The sequence below is a fragment of the Pistacia vera genome, unplaced genomic scaffold (genome assembly GCF_008641045.1).
Source record: "Pistacia vera cultivar Batoury unplaced genomic scaffold, PisVer_v2 Contig132, whole genome shotgun sequence".
Lineage (NCBI taxonomy): Eukaryota > Viridiplantae > Streptophyta > Magnoliopsida > Sapindales > Anacardiaceae > Pistacia > Pistacia vera.
Genome location: NW_022195380.1, coordinates 188,332 through 211,109, shown reverse-complemented (window position 1 = coordinate 211,109; position 22,778 = coordinate 188,332). Strand labels below are relative to the sequence as shown.

Genomic DNA, 22,778 nt, shown 5'->3' with positions numbered 1-22,778 from the left:
GTTCCAGTTCCACCATTACAGAAACCAAAACCGAGACCAGGGTATTTGGGTAGGAATTAGGACTGAATGATAATTTTTTGGGGTGTATTGTAATTTTTTAGGGGTGTATTCGTCATTTTTTATGAATAGTAAGGATTAATAATTTCCTGGGTACCCAAAACCAAAATCTGTGTTACAGGTTATGGTTCCAGGCTATCGGGAACTGGAACCAACCAGTTCCATTTTATATTCCGGTTCCATGGGATTTGGGCGGGTACTTGAACCCGCCCACCCCTAGGTATGACATTAATGGTTAGATGGTATCCGAATTGGAAAAAGTTAATGCTAAGTAGAAGCCAATTATTATTAAATAAGTTTAAATTTTTTTAGATGTAACAGCTGCCAAAAACACAATTATGAATTAAGTTACATGAAACTATTAAAGTCTAAGCTTAGCCATTCATTTTGCATTTTTTAAATGCCTTTTTATGATATTGCCTTTGGTTTTAATAATTAATATGACTGAATCTTATATTCTTATTGTTCGCAGGAAGCAAGAGACATATTAAGGAAAACAAGCGCAAATTATCATAAATTGCCAGAGAATAAGACAAAGCCCATGTGTGACAATATTGACGGTAACTTTTTTCTTATCCCTCATGAAGAGTGTTGGTCTTAGTATAGATAATACTTTGCATTTTGCAATAGAAAGTATTATAAGTTCGTTTTAAGTTCCAAACAAAATGATTGATTAACATTTTCTGTGTTAGGATCAAAGATTTGACAATTTATGATTTATAGTTTAATACAGTTGAGTCAATAGTTAAGAGAACTTCTATAACATATAATTTCATATATCAAGTAATTATAAAATTCTAAAAAAAAGTTTAGTTTCAACTTGCCTTGTAAGGGATATATGTAGAGTCCAACTTAATATTTTCCCTTTTCCTTTTTGTTGATTTATTATTACTTGCATTTCTCAGAGTTATCTAAACTTCGTGAAGAAGTAGAGGAAGGAAGGAAGCTCTTTTACTTGTTTTAATAACACCCTATAAAGTTCTTTTGAAGGGTTTGCTTATGGACTTCCAGACCTCTGACAACACATAGACAGAAGGTTGTTTTTTGTTAGCCTTAAGAACCAGTTGCCACTCATTGGCTCTATATCCCCTTCCCAAAAAGCATTTTTAGTGAATTGAAAAGAAAAACGTTATGATGAACATAGTGAGCTTTGCAGTTTGGTTAAGTATTTTAATTGACCTCTCTATTATGTTTGTTTATTCACTTGCGTATTTTACTACATCGTGAAATCAATTGTTCAAATAGCAGATTATGGAAAAACATTGCCAGGATTACATTTATGAGCTCCAGCTTTCTCTTAAGAAGTTTAAGTCAGACGAATAGGCATGCGGCACTGGGCACACTTGCATCTTACAGAAATATTCACAGAGGAAGAAAGGGAATTTACGAGGAGTGAACGACAGATTACATGTACAGCGTGAGGGGTTATGTGGAGAGAAAGAAGAGTTAAAGCGAGTTATGGAGATGTTGGAGTTACATACTGTTGTTTGTAATGGGATCCTTGCTATACCTAGGGAGAATCGAAACTATTTAGAAGGTATTCACGACTTAATCAACTTGTGCAAGTCTGCATGACCCCCTCAAATGCTGGCCTGAATAGTCCTCTCTTTTGTTGGCATCACTTGTGTCATATTCTCTTATTTACAGCAAATGAGGTTGTATATAGTTGTAGATCAACAGTAGCCACTTGTTTGAGTGTACTGTGAGAAAGTTTGATGAAGTAATGCTAATATTGACTATCTCGTAATGCTTAAAAGATTGGAATTCCTTGTAGTTTGATTGTATATATACTTAAATGGCAGTTTACACTAGTTAACCAAATAACCTGTGAATTCTATGAGAGATGTGCTAACCCAAAATTCTTTTCTTTTTTCTTCTGATAAATATATACATGTTTCTCATCAATGGTTTAGCCAACCGGTTATACAGATAGAAACAAAAATTACAATGAACTTTTGATACTATGAAGAAATTCCCAGTAATACTTTACATGTGACCAGTAGGTCTCACCCTTTCCCACTTCCCTATACAGAAAATTGCATATGCATCAGCTGCATACCTGGCCAATCAAAGGTGGTAGCGAAATATGAGTTTCCAACGAGATGAATTGAGATATCTAGAGCAAGATCAAGGCACAAATAAATTTTGGATCAAGTAAGAGAGAAGAGTTGCCAACTTACTTTCCAACACCGTGACGCTGAGTTACATGCGTCCACTCCTCCCCAAAATACTCCTGAGAGAAACGTTGTATCATCATTGCCCTCTTCTTTTGAAGACCTAGAGTTTGTATGATCTTTTCCATTTCCTCAGGTCAACCTCGGTTGCAGTCTTTACATCAAGCCACGGAGTGAAAAGTTCTGATATGACTCTTTTAGCCTAGAAGAAGATCTTATACTTCTTTAAGGATGTTGACTATATTATGCAGGAGTCTATCCATATTTTATTTGGAACTAAAAGAATATGTTCATATGGCGAATAAAAAGCATAAAAGTTCATCTGGTTATAAAAGCTACTTATCAATCAGAAGAAAAGTCAAATATAAGCAGCCCATACTGTTTAACCTACAGCCAAAAATGCAGAATTTAACTCAAAAAATAAACAAAATAAAAAAAAAGTAGCAAAACTGCCCCCTTTGACATACAGAACTAGTTGGAATTCCGTCCCTAGATAGTCAATGTAGAGAGCTACCCCATTCTTCTGCTTCTATACAAAGTCATCAAATCCAAATTATTTCTTGAAGAATATATGATCTTGCTCATGATGATATAAAACTGATGCTAAAAACATAATTTTATGACCATGACTCAGCCAGGGCGAAAAACTTGAGATAGACATAAAATAACTTTCTTAACTTTTTTTGAAGCTATCATATACCATAAATATTTTCTGATTCCTAGTAACTCTGGCCCAGCAAGGAAGAATAGCCCTACAAAGGCAGTAAAATTTATCCTTCTTCAATAGAAGTGTCCAACTGTATTAAGGAAAAAAAATATTTTTCCTTAATACACTTAAGTGTGTGGAAGCCACAACAGAGATTCATTTCAAATGCAACAGATGTCTCAAAAAAAAGAGTAAACATTAGCAAACGAGCCTAATCCCCATACGTCAGGACCTTCATCATTGTCTCAACTATAATATGCAGGATAATTTAGGGAAAATGATGGATACAATTTATATTATAGTTAACTTCTTGGTTCATACAAAATACCTACAGTATAGAGAATTTTCATTTCCTCGGCAGAGTAGAGAGAAACAGGAAACTTCTTTGAAACACTATAATTTCTAATATAAGTGCCAAGTTGACCAAACAAGCTTGTTAGAAACCTATATGTTTCTGCCGAATAACCTATATCTACTAACTCAAGCCACAAGAGTTAAATATAAACAGCTCACTAGCAAAGCAAAATTTCACCTCAATCAGAAACTAAACCAAACTAAGAACACAATATAAAAGAAACAATAACATTATACCTGGATACCAAACGTGTGGTTGAGAAGCATACAAATAATCAAGACCCTTCAAGTGTCATGACAATGATCTTCTTGTAAAAGGCCATGATACGAACACGGAGGCTTCCAATTATTATACGAACTTTTTCTTTCATAAGCCTCATCAAACTTCTGATAATCACAACAACCATTAAGGTGTTACCGCCTTTTTAAAGTAAGGCGAAACCTTTATATTTTTAGCCTTCAATTTTGAAGCTTTACAGCCATTCATAAAGTAAGGTGAAACCTTTCTCACTTCTACTTGTTAAAGACTACTCTCTCTTGCTATTTTCAAACAACTCTTTTCAACTTCTTCTTCTTCTTCCAAGCTTCCATAAATTGGTGGCAAAGAATCTTCTAAACAAACTTTATTCTCATCCTCATCCTCCTCCATGGTTTTAGTTTCACCGTTAATACAAATCCCCTAGTAAATGAACTGTGAAAGGAACAATCCCAAAATTGTTTCACAAAGAGGAAGAAGAAAACTTTCTTCTATATGCACCTTAATAACTTCCGTCGTTTGTAGAGTTTACCAAACCAAAGAAGCAGACTTGGAATTATTCAGCTCACTATGATTCCGTTATATAAACCAAGTACTTCCTTATGCTCTAATATCTACATAACTTCTCATGCCCTGAAGATTTCTTATATCACTTGGGCCCAGCACCACCTCACAATTGCCCTTTTGTCATGGTTGTTGTTTAGCAACAATACAGGATGCAGCGAAAATACTCGAGCAGCATGAGAAGTTAGGTGCTTCTCTCCTAACTATTTTCTATAATTGCTAAATGCTTGTCATTTTACATCACTAGCTAGAGCCAACCGGTAATGATTAAATATGTTTCACCTTCTAGCACAATTGTAAAATAAACCAAATTCATATGCTCTTTACATACCTGAGGAGAGAGGAGATCAAGAGCATAGATGGAACTTGAGTCGGTGAGTAGAGAGAAGCTGGCCTTTTCTACAGTGAAAAGGGAGGACTAGGAAATGAAATAGCGATAGGGCACAAAAGAGAGGACTAGGAAATGAAATAGCGGTAGAGCACAAAAGAGAGGACTGGGAAATGAAATAGATTGGTTTCATTTTCATTTTCACTGGCCTTTTAAGCCCACAGCTGGGTGTGAAAGTTTTGTAGACATATCTTCTGCAAATCAACTTTTTTGTGATTGCATGCAACTTAGCCGTAATGTTGCCTACTTATTTTTGGAAAATATTAAAAACACATCTAAACTGTAAGAAAGTCACCGGAGAGAACCAGTCACTTTCTTACTGTTTTACAATGTCATAAAGCTAGTCCCAATCTCAGGCGAACTGAAGGCGAACGGCGGTCACCTCACCTCGAGCCATAGCCTTTACTCTCTCTGGAGTTGCAATATTGTGTTTGGCAAAATACAATTTGCTGTGTTTTTGTCAGCTTGTCAGTTGTTTGTGGACGAGAAGAAGCAGTTACAAGAACAATAATTCTGGAAGTCTTGGAAGCATGGTAGAGCTCGAATCAATTAACTGTTTAAATTGAATTTTTTTTTTTTTCCTTTTTGAATTCATAGGTATGTGTACATAAATAAAGGATTAAGTTGTGATATAATTTTTTGACACAAATTTGTACCCAAAAAATTGACTTTAAAAAATCTCTCTCTTTTTTTTTTTCTAATGAGAAAAAAATATATACTATATAAATGTTTTTTTCTTCATGACAAAATTGTGCCAAATGTTTCCAATAATTAAGTTGTTCTGTTTAACATAAGACATGCAGAGCCAATGCAAGCCCACTGTGGGGCCCCACCCTCCTATGATTTTCTAGAAAATCTCTAACTTATTACAGTTATGTCATCAATACTTCAAATAATTACAATTATACTTGAAAAATAGTTTATTAAATAAAAATTTACCCAATCAAATAATTAAACCCAAAAGCAAACTAAATGAAGCTTTGACTATAAATAAGGCCTATCATGTACAAACTTAATTACACAATTAATAATTAAGCCAAAAACAAATCAAATAAAATACTTATTATAAATAAATAAAATGCATTTTATACAAACTTAATAAATTAAGGTTTTGATATATGACAAATTATTTGTTAGCTTATGATATATAGTAGAAAAATTATAATAGTATTAGACAAAAAATATTATCAATAAATATTAAAATTTTAATATTTATTAGTAGAAAAAATTTTAAGGTACACAATTTTTTTAATAAATAATGCTCATTTGGAGACAGTTACAATCACCCTGTAGTGTGTACCATTTGTGTGTTAGTTAACAACCTTAATTTTATCGGACCTGAACCATAGTATCACAACTAGACTTGGCAAACGGGTGGGTCGGTCGGAAGCGGGCCGGGTATCAACGGGTTGTGGGTGAAATGGGTACGGGTTTACAAGTAGATTTTTCGTACAGATTGGTATATGCGTGATCCGTACCCCGCTCGTGTAGGTACAGGTCAACTTGCGGGTCACCCACGGAAAATGACATTTTCTGTATAAAATTTTTTTCCAGATTTTTGTTATTTTTTCACTATTTTTTGTTATTCAAATTGCATATTTGAAGATGTAAATTGTATTGATTTAAAAACTTGATATAAAATTCATTTATTAAGCTTGAATAACTTGGTTAATTATATTAAATAAATGGATGATTAAATTTCACCAAATATCATTAATTCAATATTAATATTTTTCATATTTATATCAAACTTCATCATATAGAATTAGTAAACACTAAACACTAAACATACTTAGTAATTACTAATTAGTAAACACTACACATATAGAATTAGTAAACACTAAACATGCATAGTAATTACTAATTAGTATACACTAAGCATATAAAATTGTTCAGCATTCAACATACATACTAACATACATAGTAAACACTAAACAATTAAACATATAGAATTGTTTAACCAAACACACTAAACAAACAAAGTCTATTACACATTGAGCCGTTAGAAGCGGCACCTGATTCTGTAATCTCCTTCTCTGCTAGCACTTGGCTTAATGGCACAACACGTTGAGCATCATCAATTTCATCTTCTACAATTAACAAAATATAAGTTAACTATCGTAATATATTAACAAACAAAAATATTAAAACATGTGAAATATAGTTAAAATGCTACCTTTAACTTCATATCTAGAAATCCATGTCCTGGTGCATATCAAAGACTCTGCATTCTCCGGTAAAAGTGAACTTCGATATTTACTGAGCACTTTGCTACTAACACTGAAACTGGACTCCGAAGCAACAGTTGTTATTGGTATATGATCAAAGCTTGAAAATACATATTTTTTTAGTGATTCAATTGGATTATTTGTGGAAAAATGTGTTTAATTTGTGAAATTTAATTTAATTATTTCATAAATATCTTTTATGGGATCACGGGTATGTTTTGAGTGTTTTCAGGTTCTTGAAGATGATAGTCAAATGAAGGTTATATTGACGATAGAATGTGGGACAACAAGAATCAAATAGTTCATGATTCGGAGCTGAAACGAAGAAGTTAGGGCGATTTGAAATTAAAGTGAAAATCCTAGAAAACGCTCCAGTTTTGAACATGTGATAGTAATTCGACAATAACTTGAGCTGTAGATTTTGGATTGAGATGATTCTTAAACCGTTGGAAATCTGATTCAAAGGGCTACAATTCATATGTTTACCACTTGGAAAGATTCGAATGTTATCATGGTCAAAAACCACCATATTTTCAAGATTGTGAGTTCTAGGGCAGAATCAACTATGCCTAGGCACAGTGCCGCGGCACAACTGCGATTCTGGAATTATTTACATTAAATTTATGATGTGTATTTCCTGTTTTAAGAGTTCTAAAGTGATTAGGATAGTGGGAATCATAACCCTAAAACCCTAGGAGTATAAATAGATGTCTTTAGCTTATTTTTAGAGGAGAAGGGAGAAAAGTTCAATTGCTCTTTGGAGATTGCAAATTCCTGCAATTTTGAGTCATCAATTAGAGAAGTTTTTCTACTCTTTCTTATACTCATGTTCATGAATACGATGACTTTTATTACTGAAAGTATGAACTAATTTTATTTTCTAGGGCTAAGATGTAGCCCAATTTTATGAGTATGCATTGAATTATTTGTTGCTAATTTTTATTAGGATTTGTTTTAAGTTTTATTATTGCGCTTAAAGCTTTCAATTCTTAGGGGCCCTCAAGTTGAATGATTTTATGGGTTAGGTTGAGATCGAGAGATGAAACCTAATTAGTCTAAGGTAATAAAACTATAGATTGAGCGAACGTTAGAGATGGGTTACCGCGATCTGTGAGGCTCTGGTAAATTTCATAGAACTTAATGATCTTCAATTGCTTAAATCTGATTAGAGATAATTCGAGTTAGTGATTAGGAGTTAATTTGTTAATTGTTCAAGAGAAAGTTAGCGAAATATTAGAGAGTTTGGTCTTTAGAATAAGCTTAATTGGGTTAACAATAATTGTCAATGCATAGGATTAAATTGGTGTGAAATATATGCCCTAGGTTTAGTCATATTGATTTCCAACTAAAGTGTTAATAAAAGTCTGTTTTTATTTTGTTTCTAAGTTGTTTTATTTTTCATTGAATCATTCTAAAAATCTAATTAATCAAATAGCAATAAGATAGGTTAGTGTGGTACTTGGTATTAGTAATTCCCTTGGGTTCGACATCTGTATTCTTACACTGTATTACTTACACGATTTCGTACACTTGCGAAAATCAACAACAAGTTTTTGCTCATCACATCACGGCCATCATGGAAAGTATTAGGTATCGATCACAATTTTTCTTCCAATGGTCCAGGATATCTAGATTGCAAAATTTGATGCGATCAAACCTTGCCTCTCCCAAATAAATATCCAATTCGGACTTCTTAATAGCACTAAATCACTCTTGTAGTAGTCAAATTCATGCACCATTTAAATATTTAAATTTAATAAAGCAAAATTACAAAATAAACAAAACCTTATTAATTACAAGAATATAAAAATATTTAGGGAGTATTGACTTACACAAATATCATCTCCAATGATATTAGGACTACTAGTCTGTACCCAAGGATCGCCGAGAACCTCATTGCAACTTAGACCCTCATAAGCAACAAAAAGCTTATACAACTCCTGCCTGACCAACTCTAACTTTCTTGATGCAACTATTGGGCCATCAACTTTTTTTGTAACAAAACTGAACAAACTCAAACTTGAAACATGGGTCCAGAATATCATACCAGGTGCTGTTCTTGGCAGCCACTTCGTGCACTCTGTAAGCTGTGAAGTAGTCATCGATGTTGGGTGATTCCGGATTAAACTCTTTGGCTGCTGTGAGAAACTTGATCGCCATGTCTATGTTGTTGAGTTTGAAAAACTCTTCCGCCACACAGCCGCTAATTTGAAAAGATCGCTAAGAATTCTGACTTTGAGAAATAGTGATTGTGATTGTGTTTGATAAAATGGAAGTGTTTGTTTTTTGTGGTTTTTAGAGAGAACAAATGAGAGTATATTGATGAAATTTCAAGTATGGTGTTCTGGGAGAGGAGGATCAATTGTAGAGACAACAAGTGAGAGTGTCCCTCATGAATTTAACTACTTGTTTTCTTGAAGCGTAAGTTTTACAAACTCCCTAATTGAATGGGAAAGGAAACAAGTAGTGGGTTTGCATTAGGAAATAAGTAGTTGTTTTGCAACTAAATTTGAAAGAACATCGCAAGTTTTATAGTCTCTATTATGGCATGTATTAATTACAATCCTCTATTTAATTTAGTGCAGTCCTTCTTAGTTTAAATACTTTTCAATTTAGTCCTATTTACGGTATGGCCCATATACATGTATATATAACAATCAATGCAACGAGTTAATTGGATAGTCTTTTTAAGAGTTGGAAATGATATTATCTTATTTATTGCATCCGACAAAATTGAATGAAGCAGGCTATGATTCTTTGAAGTTCATTATCAAGATATGGAAAATCGTCAATAAGAAAAAGTTTGAAGATGATCAATAAGCGAGTTTGTTCTATACCGATGAAAAGTCTTTGTCGAATTCGAATTATCAGCTATATATGTAAGACCACAATCACGATTCACCATGTGAAATTCTTAAACCAACATTGAATTGAATCACAATTTTAAGGTGGAACAAAAAGTCTCAGTTGTATACAAGGCGTAGCCAAAGTATACTTAGTGAGGTCATTTATTAAAAAATAGGTATATATTTTATACTAATCAACAATTTTGATTCCATTAAAATTTTTGTTGACCCCACTAAAATAACCCATATTTTGTCGGACTCCACTAAGATATTTTCATTTTTTATTGATCCCAGGATTTGAAAATACCCCCTTTTTTTTCACGTTTTCTTTCTTCTTCAGTTTCTTTACTCTTCTCTCATACTTTCTTCTTCCTTTGTTTGGATTAATCAAGAAAAACTACTCCTTTAGAGGTCACAAGATAAGATGATGCTCATTTTTTGTTATTTTGTTTAAAAATCTCTTATTCTATCTTTCTTAATTGATAAAAGATCATGAGTTATGTTGCCCTAGTTTGTGTTTTATCATTTTATGTATGTAACTGACATAATTGTATGTTAAATGAGTTGGGTCTAGTTAAAGGTAATCAATTATGCAACGTTTTTAGAATATGAAAAATTATCGAAAACAATTATAGAATTGATAATTTGGTATGTATAACTTTTAAAATTAAATTTTTAATCACATTATTTTATTTTATACTTATTACTTCAATATATATTTTATTGTAAATTTATCAACTTAGATCTTTTGACCCCACTAACTAGAAATCGTAGGTAAGCCATTGGCTGTATATATATATATACACACATATTTTTCTGCAACTCTTTTTGTTTGGTTGCCGGGAAAATAGAAAGAAAATTGATGGTTTTTGTTTTGTTTTTTGTGTTTTTTGCACGACGCTTCATGGTTGACTTTCATTTGATTTTAAATTTACAGTATCACCCTTGGTTTTGTTTTTATGGTGCTGTTGTTTGGTTTCTATGAAAATAGAAAGAAAATGTGGGATTCATCTTTTTAGTAGTAAGAAAACTTCTCTAGTAACATCTAATAGTACTAAGAGAGCATAATCATAAGCTTATAACTTTATAAATACAAGGGTTAATTTATAACTAGGACTGAGTGGTTTTGGATACTCTGCATTTTTTGGGAGAACCGAAACCTGAAATGCAGGTTCCGGTTCCTTACCCCGATACCCTATAAAAAATCAATTACCCCTATTAGTTTAAAAACTGACAAAAATACCTTAAAAGTTTACAAATACACCCCTAACAAATTAGTAGTTTTCAACTTTTTATTACTCATTCATTTGTGTCCAATGTGACTCATAAATCTACTAATCTCTAAGCAACACTTGAATTCAATTAATTCGTCATAATTCACATTAAAATTTCTGAATCAAAACCAAAACACAAACAAGTTCCAACCCGAGTACCCGCTTTAGCTTCTTTTCCCCGATTTTGGTTCCGGCTCCAAAACCTATAGGAATCAAAATCAAAACCTATCAGCATAGTGTCAGTTCTAGGTAGGTTCTGGTTTTGATTCCAATTCTACCCGTAGGTTCCTATTCTACCCGCTACCCGTGCTCACCTCTATATATAACAAAGGGAGAAAAACTTTTGCTAAAGCAATTATTTATGTTTCTACATCAAAATAGCTTAAACAAAAATGGGCCACATTACTTTATGGGCTTAGTACGGACAGTGGCCCATACCATATTCCTGCCGATTAAATTGGGTGGGTCAGATGTAACCGAAATATAATAATGAAAAAAATATTTATTTGAATTATTAAGATTTATTGGAAAACTTCTAAACCTTAAAGTTAGTATATTTATTTTAAAATTGAATTATATTTTAAAGATAATATTAATTAAAGTCAATTCATATTAGACCGTAATGCATGTGCTTGTTGTCCTTCATGAAGTCAAATTTTGACAAATTCAACCACAAATTAACAACAAACACTAGATTAATGCATATGGATCGGATATTATTATACATTGTAACCCAAGTCAATAATTAATTCTAAAGTTCTTATCAATCTAATAACATTTCTTATCATATCAATAATACAATAAAATATAACAAATCCATGGCGTCGAAATTATCATATGAACATAAATCAAAATTCAAAGCTGAATATCAAAATGTAATGTTACCCTAATAACATAACATTTTCTTATGTATACGTCCGGTAATTCTTCAATTTCGTGTCTCATATAATTAACAAACCATTTGTGTTATATGATATGTTACTGAAGATAACATTAACGAACATGAATTAGATCCAAGGATGGATAATGAGACATAACGTTACCCCAACAACATAACATGATATTTTTAGGCGCATGTGTTATCGGATAATTGTTTAACTTTGTGCTTCACCTGAGGAATCACCCACCATGGAAGAATCTCCAAAATCAAAAACCATTCCACCATTGTTACCGGGATCAAGAATGCTGCCACCAGTCATCATATTCTGCACAAAATTCTGACCAACCTGTTGAGCCGCACCTTCAACAAACCCTTGAACCGCAGCATTCATCAAAGAATTCCCACTCAAACATGGCTGCTGCTGCTGCTGCTGAAACTGCTGATAATTATTACTCTGCATCTGCATGCCTCCCATGCTTTGACTATGCACAAACTGCTGCTGATTCATCACCCCATTATGATAATTTCCCCCTGGAAACGAAATAGAGTGCTGAATTTGATGAGTATTGGAAGCGCAATCCAAGTGCGCATCAAACTCACAGTTCCCACAATGATACAGCCAATGATTCGCCCCGAACTTACGACAAATATCGCAAGAAAATCCTTTTGCTTGATATGGGGGAGAAAAAGAGAGCGAGAGGCGGCAGGCGTGGGCGTGGTGGGTGACGTAGAGCGGTTTGGAGGCGCAAAGAATATGTAAATCGAAGTCACAGTTATTGCAGTGGTAGCTGAAGCCGTGGCCCTGGTGGCCGCACGCGTCACATTTGAAGACGCCGCCAGGGTAGAGCGGTTTTGGGAGGAGGGAGAGAGGGTGGAGAGGATGAGAGGGGTGGTTAATGAGCTGAGGCATCTGGGAACATGAAAGATGGAGGGAGAAGTTACAGGGTCTACAAGTGTACATCCAGCCGGAGGACTGACGGTTGCAGCCAGAACAAAACGGTGTCGTTGGTGTTAGGGTTTGGGTTAGCTGGAGCTGATGATGGTGGCTGAAGTGTTGAATGAAAGGGTCGTGGCTGAGTCTTCCCATTTTGATGAAGAAGAAGATTAGGGTTATTTCTTTTTGGTGATGAAGAAGAAGATAAATAGAAAGATGGATCGTTGACTTTAGAATGACGTGGCAGAGGCTGAGTCAATTGGTACACGGTTTCCAAATTTGGGCATTAAGCCTAGAGTAAGAGTAGTGGCCTTACCGAATCTTCAAATCAATGGAAATAAACTCGTTGACATTGGCAACACTACTGTATTTTCTCTTGATGCAATGAAGTTTCTATTCTATCCATGCTTGATAAGTGTATTTATATCCATTATAAAATGTAGTTCTTAAACAAGAATTCATGCCTAAACTCTCTGGAAATTAAGTAAGTGACATTGGCAACACTACTGATTTTCTCTTTGATGCAATGAAGTTTCTATTTTATCCATGCTTATAAGTGTATTTATATCCATTATAATGTATGTTCTTTAAACAAAGTATTCATGCCTAAACTCTCTGGAAATTAGTAAGTGACATTGGCAACACTAGATCTTTCTCTATAATTTTAAGCTTTTTTTTTTTTTTTTTTTTTTTTTTTTTTTGGGTAATTGGAGTATCCAAGTCACTTACACGTACCTCATTAATTATCGAGATCCATTAAACATCCTATAAGCCGAAAGGATCAGAACCATAATGTTTATTACAGGGCCGTCTATAGAAAATTTGTGACCCTAGCAGAGTTACTTCGGGCCCTCTAATAATATAAGCATATAAAAATTATTCATTTCAATTTTTTTTTTCCCTTTTGAGATGAAAAATCACTAGAGAGGTGAACAACAATCGGCAGGCTTATAAGGTTAGGTTGTGCGGGGTTTTGGAGATAGATGTTGGAGAAGTGATGGGTGGTGAAATGAGTGATCCAATGCCAAGATTGATAAAAGGCTTGAGAAGTCACGACCCAAAGGTATCGATGGCTGGTGATTGGCAGAGTAAACGGATAAGGTATGATAGGGGTTTTGGTGGGGGCTGATGGGAGGAAGATGGTGTTCGAGGAAGCCAACAATGTCGGTATAGCCAAAAGACTGGAAATGGCTGTCATGTGGTGGAGTTGGGTTGCGAGGTTCATCAAAAATTATCAATCAAGGCTATCAGGTTGGAAAATGATAAAATGATGATTTCGGTCGATTTGGTGAGAAAATCGACCGGAACCAAAATTGACCGAAATCACTCCACAACCATTTGCGGCAGAAGAGGGCTGGAGATGATTTAAATGTCAATTTTGGGATTGAATTGGGGTGAGTAATTGAGATATGTAAGTGACTATTTTAGTCTTCCATTGTTAAAAGAGATTCAATGTGTAATTTAGGGGTATAAACTAAATATATAAAACTAGGGTACAAACTTGTTATTTTGTTAAACTTTGGTGGGTATATATGTAAAAAGTTTATAATAATTTGGGCTTTTATGCTTTTTTTTTTTTTGAGCCCCTTGACTTAGATAAGAAATTATAAACCATTTTCATTTTTGTAAGATATTAAAAAAAAAAATTTATATTTGGGCCCCCATTTTTTTTGGGGCCCTAGCAGGTGCCGTCGCGCCTGCCTACCCCTTACCACCGGCCCTGGTTATTATGGTATGTGGAGCAAACTTCTTTGAATGCTAGACTAAACCCTTGAGGTTAATTTTTAAGATATTCTTTAAGTATTGAACATTAGTTATATTATAAAAACCTCTTAACATTATTAAACCATTATGAAACATTCCCAAAATTAACATAACAACTATTGAAATTAAATTATTGAAAGGGTTAATGCCATTGACCCCCTAAGGTAGATATAAACACACAAATTCCCCTATATTTCTAAAATAACCAAATTCTTTTATCATATAAACAATGAATTGTTAAAATTTACTTAGTTATAAGCTAGAAAATATTATCAAATTACTTTTCTACCGTTTATTTTAAACACTTAAAACTCAACAGTGTAAGATTTATGTTAATTCCGAAACCTCAGAAGAATTTTTGTTATTTATCATACTTTAAACGGATTAATGTTATAATACCATATTGATAAAAGACATACATAAATAAAGTGGTACGGACACCAGCTTTTCATCACGTTTGTAGTCCAACGGTTAGGATATTGCCTTCCAGCAATAACCCGGTTTCGACTCCCGGCAAACGCAGAGCCCTAACCGTATCCATTGTTGGATTTAGATTTATTTGCATTTTGCATTTACGAACAAACTTGCTCATACGTTGTAAGGATTATTGAATTACAATAGAGGCGAATCTTCTTTTATATTTTTTATAGCATTTGTGGAGCTTTTAAGCTTAGAATTGTTAGGCATCCTGCCTGCAATTCTTGTAGGGTACTATATCTTGACCTCAAACTCCATTTCCTCTTTAAGTTTTCAAGTTTGTCACCTCCAACATCTCTTCAACAAATTTAAACACAACGTTTTTCCAACAAATAAAACCCGGTTTGAGGATCTTTTGGAATGCCTAGTAAACTCCGCAAAAACTTAACAAACTTTTAGTTAATGACTTCTCAAAACAGAAAACTAGTTCATCACTAACCCAATTTAGTTAAAATCAATGCGAGTACTACATGATTCAGCATGGCCACTTGCACTTGAAAAAAAAAGTGTTTATACACACTCTGACTCCATTTCCAATAAAAGTGGTCAAAGTTTAAGTACACCATATAGATTCAATGGATTCTGCCAAAATCCCTCCAACGTTAACTTCTTTTACCCCTCCATGATGAGATATTTTGATATACCATTAAATCTGTAAATTATGTCTTTGTGTTTGTTTTTTGTTAATCAACACATGCTTTCGAACATCTTCCCTAAGTAACTAAAAACCTAAGTTTCAAACCCCCACCAAACCCTAGAGCAAAAACTCAGGTTAGAAACCCTTTTCAACCCAAGTTTGAGCACTCCATGTTACAACTACAATTTAACTCTAATGGTTAATATAACATTATCAAAACCATTGACCAACAAAATGATGCAAAGAAATAACTCAGCAAACACAAATCCAACTATCCAACCTCTGAAAAGTGATTTCATTAGGATAAATGGAGCAATATAGCAATGGTTTCGATAATATCCATAACAAATTTTGAAACAAAACCATTAAAAGACTAGTAATTTGAATCCAAAATTCTCTAATACAAAAATTCCAGAAAAAACAAAACTAATCGCTTTCATACTGCGGTAGAAGAACCAAAAACTCCGAAAACATTACTATAACATGAATGGTAGGTAATCATTCTTCTTCAGAATTGTGCCCCTTTCACTTGACATAGATACCGTCAAGGAATTTCCTAATCCTTGTTCTTGACATGGCATTTCTGTTCAAAACAAAGATAAACAGTCAGAATAACAACTATTGTAACCACACTAAGCATGAAAGACAGGGATAGGAGGGAGATAACCTGATTAATCAAAGCACATGACCGAGACACGAGCTCAATGTCATTTCCCATCCAATACGAGCTCATCCTTAACTTTTCGATCGCAAAATGCTTACACCCTCAAGCATATCCACTTTACAGAACCTGTTGTAACAACATACACTAACCCAAATCAATCAAAAGAAATAAGGTTCTGTAACACTACTGCCCACCCTAAAAGATTTTAGACAGCCTAAATTTTGAATCCAGACAAAAGTGACACGATGCAAAATCAAAGTCGAATTCAATCACTGCACATAAATTAGTCAAGATTATCACTTAAACATGAAAATCTATTTGTCGACTTCATAATTGAATTTGTTCTGCCATGAGTAAACCAAAGTTTTTAACCGGAATAGATCTAAAAACATACGTTTCAAGGCACTAGACAAGGCGATTACAGTCTTTACAAAATTCCTCAAACACACGACAAAAGTTTAAAAAATGAAAAATACGGGCATAAACTTCAGCATAAAGCACATAACATACTTTTCAAGTTCCAACTTGTCCAGTAACCATTAGCAGAAACATACTTACTACTTTACTCTACAAAACAAACACAAATGCTCTGTCCTTCCCCTACCGTTACTACTCCAGCATTGTAATATTACTCTACTTCAAAACAATAAATAAACGAAGGAGACTAAAAAAAAGTACCTTCTTCTCTCCAAGAAAGTTCGGATCTCAATCGCCTTGTTTCCGTTCGCGATCGAAAGCGTTATAGGAAGTGAGCGTAGACAAATCTCATCTTGTACCGGTAAACCTTGGTAACACCGGGTGATAAGATTCCCCACGGTGGCTGAGCGCGGTACGAATGGCGGCGCTGTTCTTACGGGTGCCGAACCAGGCGTCGATCATTAGCTTGCGCTTGCCGTGTTTCCTCGTCGGGTCATGATATGGAAGTCGAGGTTGAGGGTGCTTGAAGTTCGCGGCTGAGCTTGCCTCGTGGGGCCCTCCCACTTCGATAATTTGGCGTTGTTTTTGACTTCACCCCCGTCGGGTGTCCATCGTCTCTGAAGAAAGAATCGTCTTCACTTCTTCTTCTAGCCTTCGGCGCGAAAGAGAAACCAGACTAGGGCACAGGGATGGTTCAGAGGCTGAGAAATGAAAACCCTAAAGTGTCTTTTTATATATAATATTATGTTGTATTAATTTGGATTACCGGGGCCTGATCATGGGCTTGCTCTTGGCCATAATGAAAAAAAATTAAGCTAGATCGGCCCTGGTCCATAGCTATGGGCTTATGACCCAACTACATAATGAAGTCCAAATCCATCTGTGGTTTGGCTTTAAATTTAGATGTGTTGTGTAATTCTGCCTTTTACGGATATATAAGCCTTTATTTAGTTGCTCTATTTTTAATTTCAAAAATTGTTGCAAACTTTGATCGTGGAAAATATCTTAGGCCTGCATTAAAGGTTAATTTCCTCAATACCTGAATTTAACCAAAAAAAAAAAAAATCAGATAAATTGAGTTTTTTATTTCCTCTATACTTACTTCCTCGTCATATCCAATACTCATATGATTACCTTAAAACACCATTTCTACTGTTTTGTGTTAGTAATAAGATAAAACGACAGATTACCAACACTTTAACATGTTGATTTCATTAATTACCCCATGGTTAAAGGAGGTAATCTTGTCTTTTAATCTTTTAGAATAGAAAATGAAGACTACCTCTGGGTGACATAGTGGTTTGATAGAGGTTCAATGGTAGTTTATTCCAAAGGTTTTGAGTTCGAACAATTTTCGTTGCTATGCAGGACGTGAGCTCTTGCCGACCAAGTTTCAGAGCCTCGAGATTTGTGTTAGATACACGTAAGTTGACCTGAACACCGTCGTCAATCAAAACTAATAGGAAAAATGAAATGAAATGCCATTCTTCGAAATTATAGGGAGTTTGAGTGAAACTAACCCCCCATACTAAAACTATTTTTAGTTTATTTGTAAACAAAAAAGAGTGTTGTCAATTAACTTCCAAATTGCAACAAAGCACATCCACTCGAATAAAGAACTATGCATCATTGATTGCCCAAATTGGGTTTTATTTCCCAACTCCAGTTACAATTTTCTCCGCGTGGGCTCATTAATTCCAAAGTATTTAACTTTATATATTTTTTGAGCTTTTTAATTAATGAAACCCTTTAAAAAGAAAGCCCCATGGCAAGAAAAGGGGACTCAAATACTTCAGGCCATGCATGTATGCATATAGGTTACATAGATTTAATGCTCCTCAGATATGTTTGGGACCAATTAAAAAGAAACCATACCATTATGGTCAATAACATTGAACACCCCCACTAATCCCAAAACTAATGAACAGTATACCAAGACTGGATGACATTTGAAGAAACCGTACGAGATTTAAAGATTCTTAAATAGAGTTTTTTGAAAAAAAAATTGTCATCAAATCTTTAGCGACGAGAAACTTGTGGGAATGGTCTTGATATTTCATTTTTGTTACGTAATAGACAGTTCATAGAACAATGTTATGCGGGGTGTTGTTTTTGATTAAGTGAAAATTATATATAACCACAATGCATGATATTATTTCATTGGACGACTTTATCACGTCAAAAAAAAAAAAAAAAAAGAGGCAATGAGACCTACTTATGTAAATATTTCTCGTTGGGGTGTGGTTGATAGTTTCTAAAACTAATAGGATTGATCATTTTAAACCCCAACTTTTAAAATATATAAGATACCCCAGACTCGACGACCATTTAAAGAACCTATACTAGAAATAAACCTTTCAAAGCTTCTCAAACAAAACTTTTCCAAATTATCATCGAATCTCATCGAAACTCGAGTGTAGAAAAACTTATATAATGGTCTCACACTTGTTTTTTGTTGACATATATCATTATGGTGGGTAAACTATTTCATTAGACAATCCCATCGCATCAACAAAACTAATACGGTTTCGTGTACGCATTTTCTTAGTGGGGTGTGTGATTGATAGTTTTCCAAACCCTATTAACATTTCAACCAAGTCTATTTAATTTCCTCATGTTTCAATAACTACCATCTAATTGATCTCATCAAAGGGGAGGGGGGGCTTCTGGCAAACAGAGACAATAATTAAATTGCTGGAAACAGTGAAGCCATATATGAATGACTCAATAATTATCATGAAAATCATTGCATAACTCCAACTTCCCACAATTTCAAATGGGTTTTTCTAAATTCAATTTAGCCAAAAATAGAAACCCTAAAAACCTCAAGATGATATAAAATTCTTTCAACTGTTCTTTAATGACTTTAACTTTACTTGCTAAACTTGAACTCTTTTTTATTCAATCTTTCAGTCTCTTCCCTAAATAATCATAATGGTAATAATAAAGTGGAAGTTGCTTCAAAAAGTGCCAATCCTGATAGTGTACTATATTGTTGCCTTGTCATTAATTATTAGGGCTGACAAGAGTTGATGAAACCCTATTTCTAATTCAATGTCAATTAATAATTCAACTGTTGAGTTATGATGATGTAGACCAATAATAGAAATTCTAGCTGAGGTTATTTAGATTCATATATAATTTTTATTTATTGCACTTCGCCATATGCACTAACATTAGTTTACTTTTGACGAAGGTGACCCATTTGTGTTGTTTTTATGTAAAGCAATGTTAAGAATGCACATCGATTTCATACATCGGATGAGGTAGTATAATTCTGATCGTTAATTAATATTAATTCATAATTAATCGACGGTCAGGATGAAGTTACGTCATTCGGTGTATAAATTTGGTGCGTATTCTTCGATAACTGTGTTATTTTCTTTTTACGTATAATGGGTTTAAATTCGAACTCTATAAGATTTGGAGAGTCCAATTTTGAATTCGGATTTACAAATGCATCTTAGAATTTCCGGAAAAAAAAAAAAAAAATTTGTGTTCTGACCATTTAGATGAATGAAATGGATCTAACTTTAGTTATATAAAATATCATTTTAATGAACAAGTTTCACTTTACATCTCAAACCCATTAAAATTGTAGCATAATTTTAATTAATGAAATAGCTTATTTCTTAACCGTAAGAGTTGTAAGTTTTTTTTTTTGGTTGATTGAGAGTGTTCAAACTAGTTTATACGCACATCAACAAATCTTTTGAAGTTTTGAAATTGACAAACCGAGTAAATCTTCTATTAACAATTTAAGTGGATCGAATTTAACCACTATTAAATGATCCAACGATCAATTAGTACACTTAGAAATATTAATAAAGAGGTGCTTAAGTCCAAGTTAGTTAATTAATTAATTAAGTCTAAAATTATTTAAAAAGAATTATGAAGATGCTTTCTTCCAAGCTGACGGTTGAAGTCTTATCAGTCAAATGAAAAAGCTTTTCCCCAGAAAATGGCTAAGGCAAATGCAGATATATTTTTATCTTTTTAGTTCAGTTACTTTTAGTATGAGAAACCAGATAGGGTGGAGCCCAAAATTTATGTCAAGTTCATTAGCCTTTCAAATTGTCAATTTCTGGCCCTACTTCTCTCATTTCAAATTGTCAACTTCTGGTCCCACCCCTCCCCTTTTTCCTTTCACACCCGTAATTTTTTTTTTCAATTGTCATATTACCATTANATATCGGGTATATGCCAAAAAGACTGGAAATGGCTGTCATGTGGTGGAGTTGGGTTGCGAGGTTCATCAAAAATTAGTCAAATCAAGGGCTATCAAGGTTGGGAAATGATAAAATAATGATTTCGGTCGATTTTGGTGAGAAAATCGACCGGAACCAAAATTGACCGAAATCAACTCCAAACCATTGGCGGCAGAAGAGGGTTGGAGATGATTTAAATGTCAAATTTTGGGATTGAATTGGGGGGTGAGTAATTTGAGATATGTAAGTGACTATTTTAGTCTTCCATTGTTAAAAGAGATTCAATGTGTTAATTTAGGGGTATAAACTAAAATATATAAAACTAGAGGTACAAACTTGTTATTTTGTTAAACTTTGGGTGGGTATATATGTAAAAAGTTTATAATAAATTTGGGCTTTTATGGCTTTTTTTTTTTTGAGCCCCTTGACTTAGATAAGAAATTATAAACCATTTTCATTTTTGTAAGATATTAAAAAAAAAAAATTTATAAAAAATTTGGGCCCCCATTTTTTTGGGGCCCTAGGCAGGTGCCTCGCCTGCCTACCCCTTAAGCCGGCCCTGGTTATTATGGTATGTGGAGCAAACTTCTTTGAATGCTAGACTAAACCCTTGAGGTTAATTTTTAAGCATATTCTTTGAAGTATTGAACATTAGTTATATTATATAAAACCCTCTTAACATTATTAAACCATTATGAAACATTCCCAAAATTAACATAACAAGCATATTGAAATTAAATTATTGAAAGGGTTAAATGCCATTGACCCCCCTAAGGTATGATATAAAAACACAAATTACCCTAATGTTTCTAAAATAACCAAAATTCTTTTATCATTAATAAACAATGAAATGTTAAAATTTACTTAGTTATAAGCTAGAAAATATTATCAAATTACTTTTCTACCGTTTATTTTAACACTTAAAACTCAACAGTGTAAGATTTATGTTAATTCCGAAACCTCAGAAGAATTTTTGTTATTTTATCATACTTTAAACGGATTAATGTTATTAACCCATATTGATAAAAAGACATACAATAAATAAAGTGGTACGGACACCAGCTTTTCATCAGCGTTTGTAGTCCAACGGTTAGGATAATTGCCTTCCAAGCAATAGACCCGGGTTCGACTCCCGGCAAACGCAGAGCCCTAACCGTATCCATTGTTGGATTTAGATTTATTTGCATTTTGCATTTACGAACAAACTTGCTCATAACGTTGTAAGGGATTATTGAATTACAATAGAGGCGAATCTTCTTTTATTTTTTTAGCATTTGATGGAGCTTTTAAGCTTAGAAATTGTTAGGCATCCTGCCTGCAATTCTTGTAGGGTACTATATCTTGACCTCAAACTCCATTTCCTTCTTTAAGTTTTCAAAGTTTGTCACCTCCAACATCTCTTCAACAAATTTAAACACACGTTTTTCCAACAAATAAAACCCGGTTTGAGGATCTTTTGGAATGCCTAGTAAACTCCGCAAAAACTTCACAAACTTTTAGTTAATGACTTCTCAAAACAGAAAAACTAGTTTCACTAACCCAATTTAGTTATAAATCAATGCGAGTACTACATGATTCAGCATGGCCACTTCTGCACTTGAAAAAAAAAGTGTTATATACACACTCTGACTCCATGTCCAAATAAAAGTGGTCAAAAGTTTAAAGTACACCATATAGAATCAATGGATTCATGCCAAAATCCCTCCAACGTTAACTTTTCTTTTACCCCTCCATGATGATGATAATTTTGATATACCAATTAAAATCTGTAAAATTATGTCTTTGTGTTTGTTTTTTGTTAATCAACACATGCTTTCGAAGCATCTTCCCTAAGTAACTAAAAACCTAAGTTTCAAACCCCCACCAAAACCCTAGAGCAAAAACTCAGGTTAGGAAACCCTTTCAACCCAAGATTTGAGCACTCCATGATTACAACTACAATTTAACTCT

The 22,778-nt window shown here is 33.8% G+C and overlaps 1 protein-coding gene, 1 non-coding gene and 1 pseudogene across 2 annotated transcripts; 1 reads left to right on the top strand and 2 right to left on the bottom strand.

The window, feature by feature from the left end:
* Positions 1–11,670: 11,670 nt before the first annotated feature.
* LOC116122164 lies at positions 11,671–12,823 on the bottom strand. Its single transcript, XM_031408069.1, has one exon. The coding sequence runs from the start codon at positions 12,812–12,814 to the stop codon at positions 11,942–11,944; it is 873 nt and encodes a 290-aa protein (XP_031263929.1). The 5' UTR covers positions 12,815–12,823; the 3' UTR covers positions 11,671–11,941.
* Positions 12,824–16,064: 3,241 nt separating this feature from the next.
* Positions 16,065–17,847, bottom strand: LOC116122175 (annotated as a pseudogene).
* A 4,053-nt stretch (positions 17,848–21,900) lies between these two features.
* TRNAG-UCC lies at positions 21,901–21,972 on the top strand. The gene has a single exon. It is a non-coding gene; the product is annotated as a tRNA-Gly (tRNA).
* Positions 21,973–22,778: the final 806 nt, after the last annotated feature.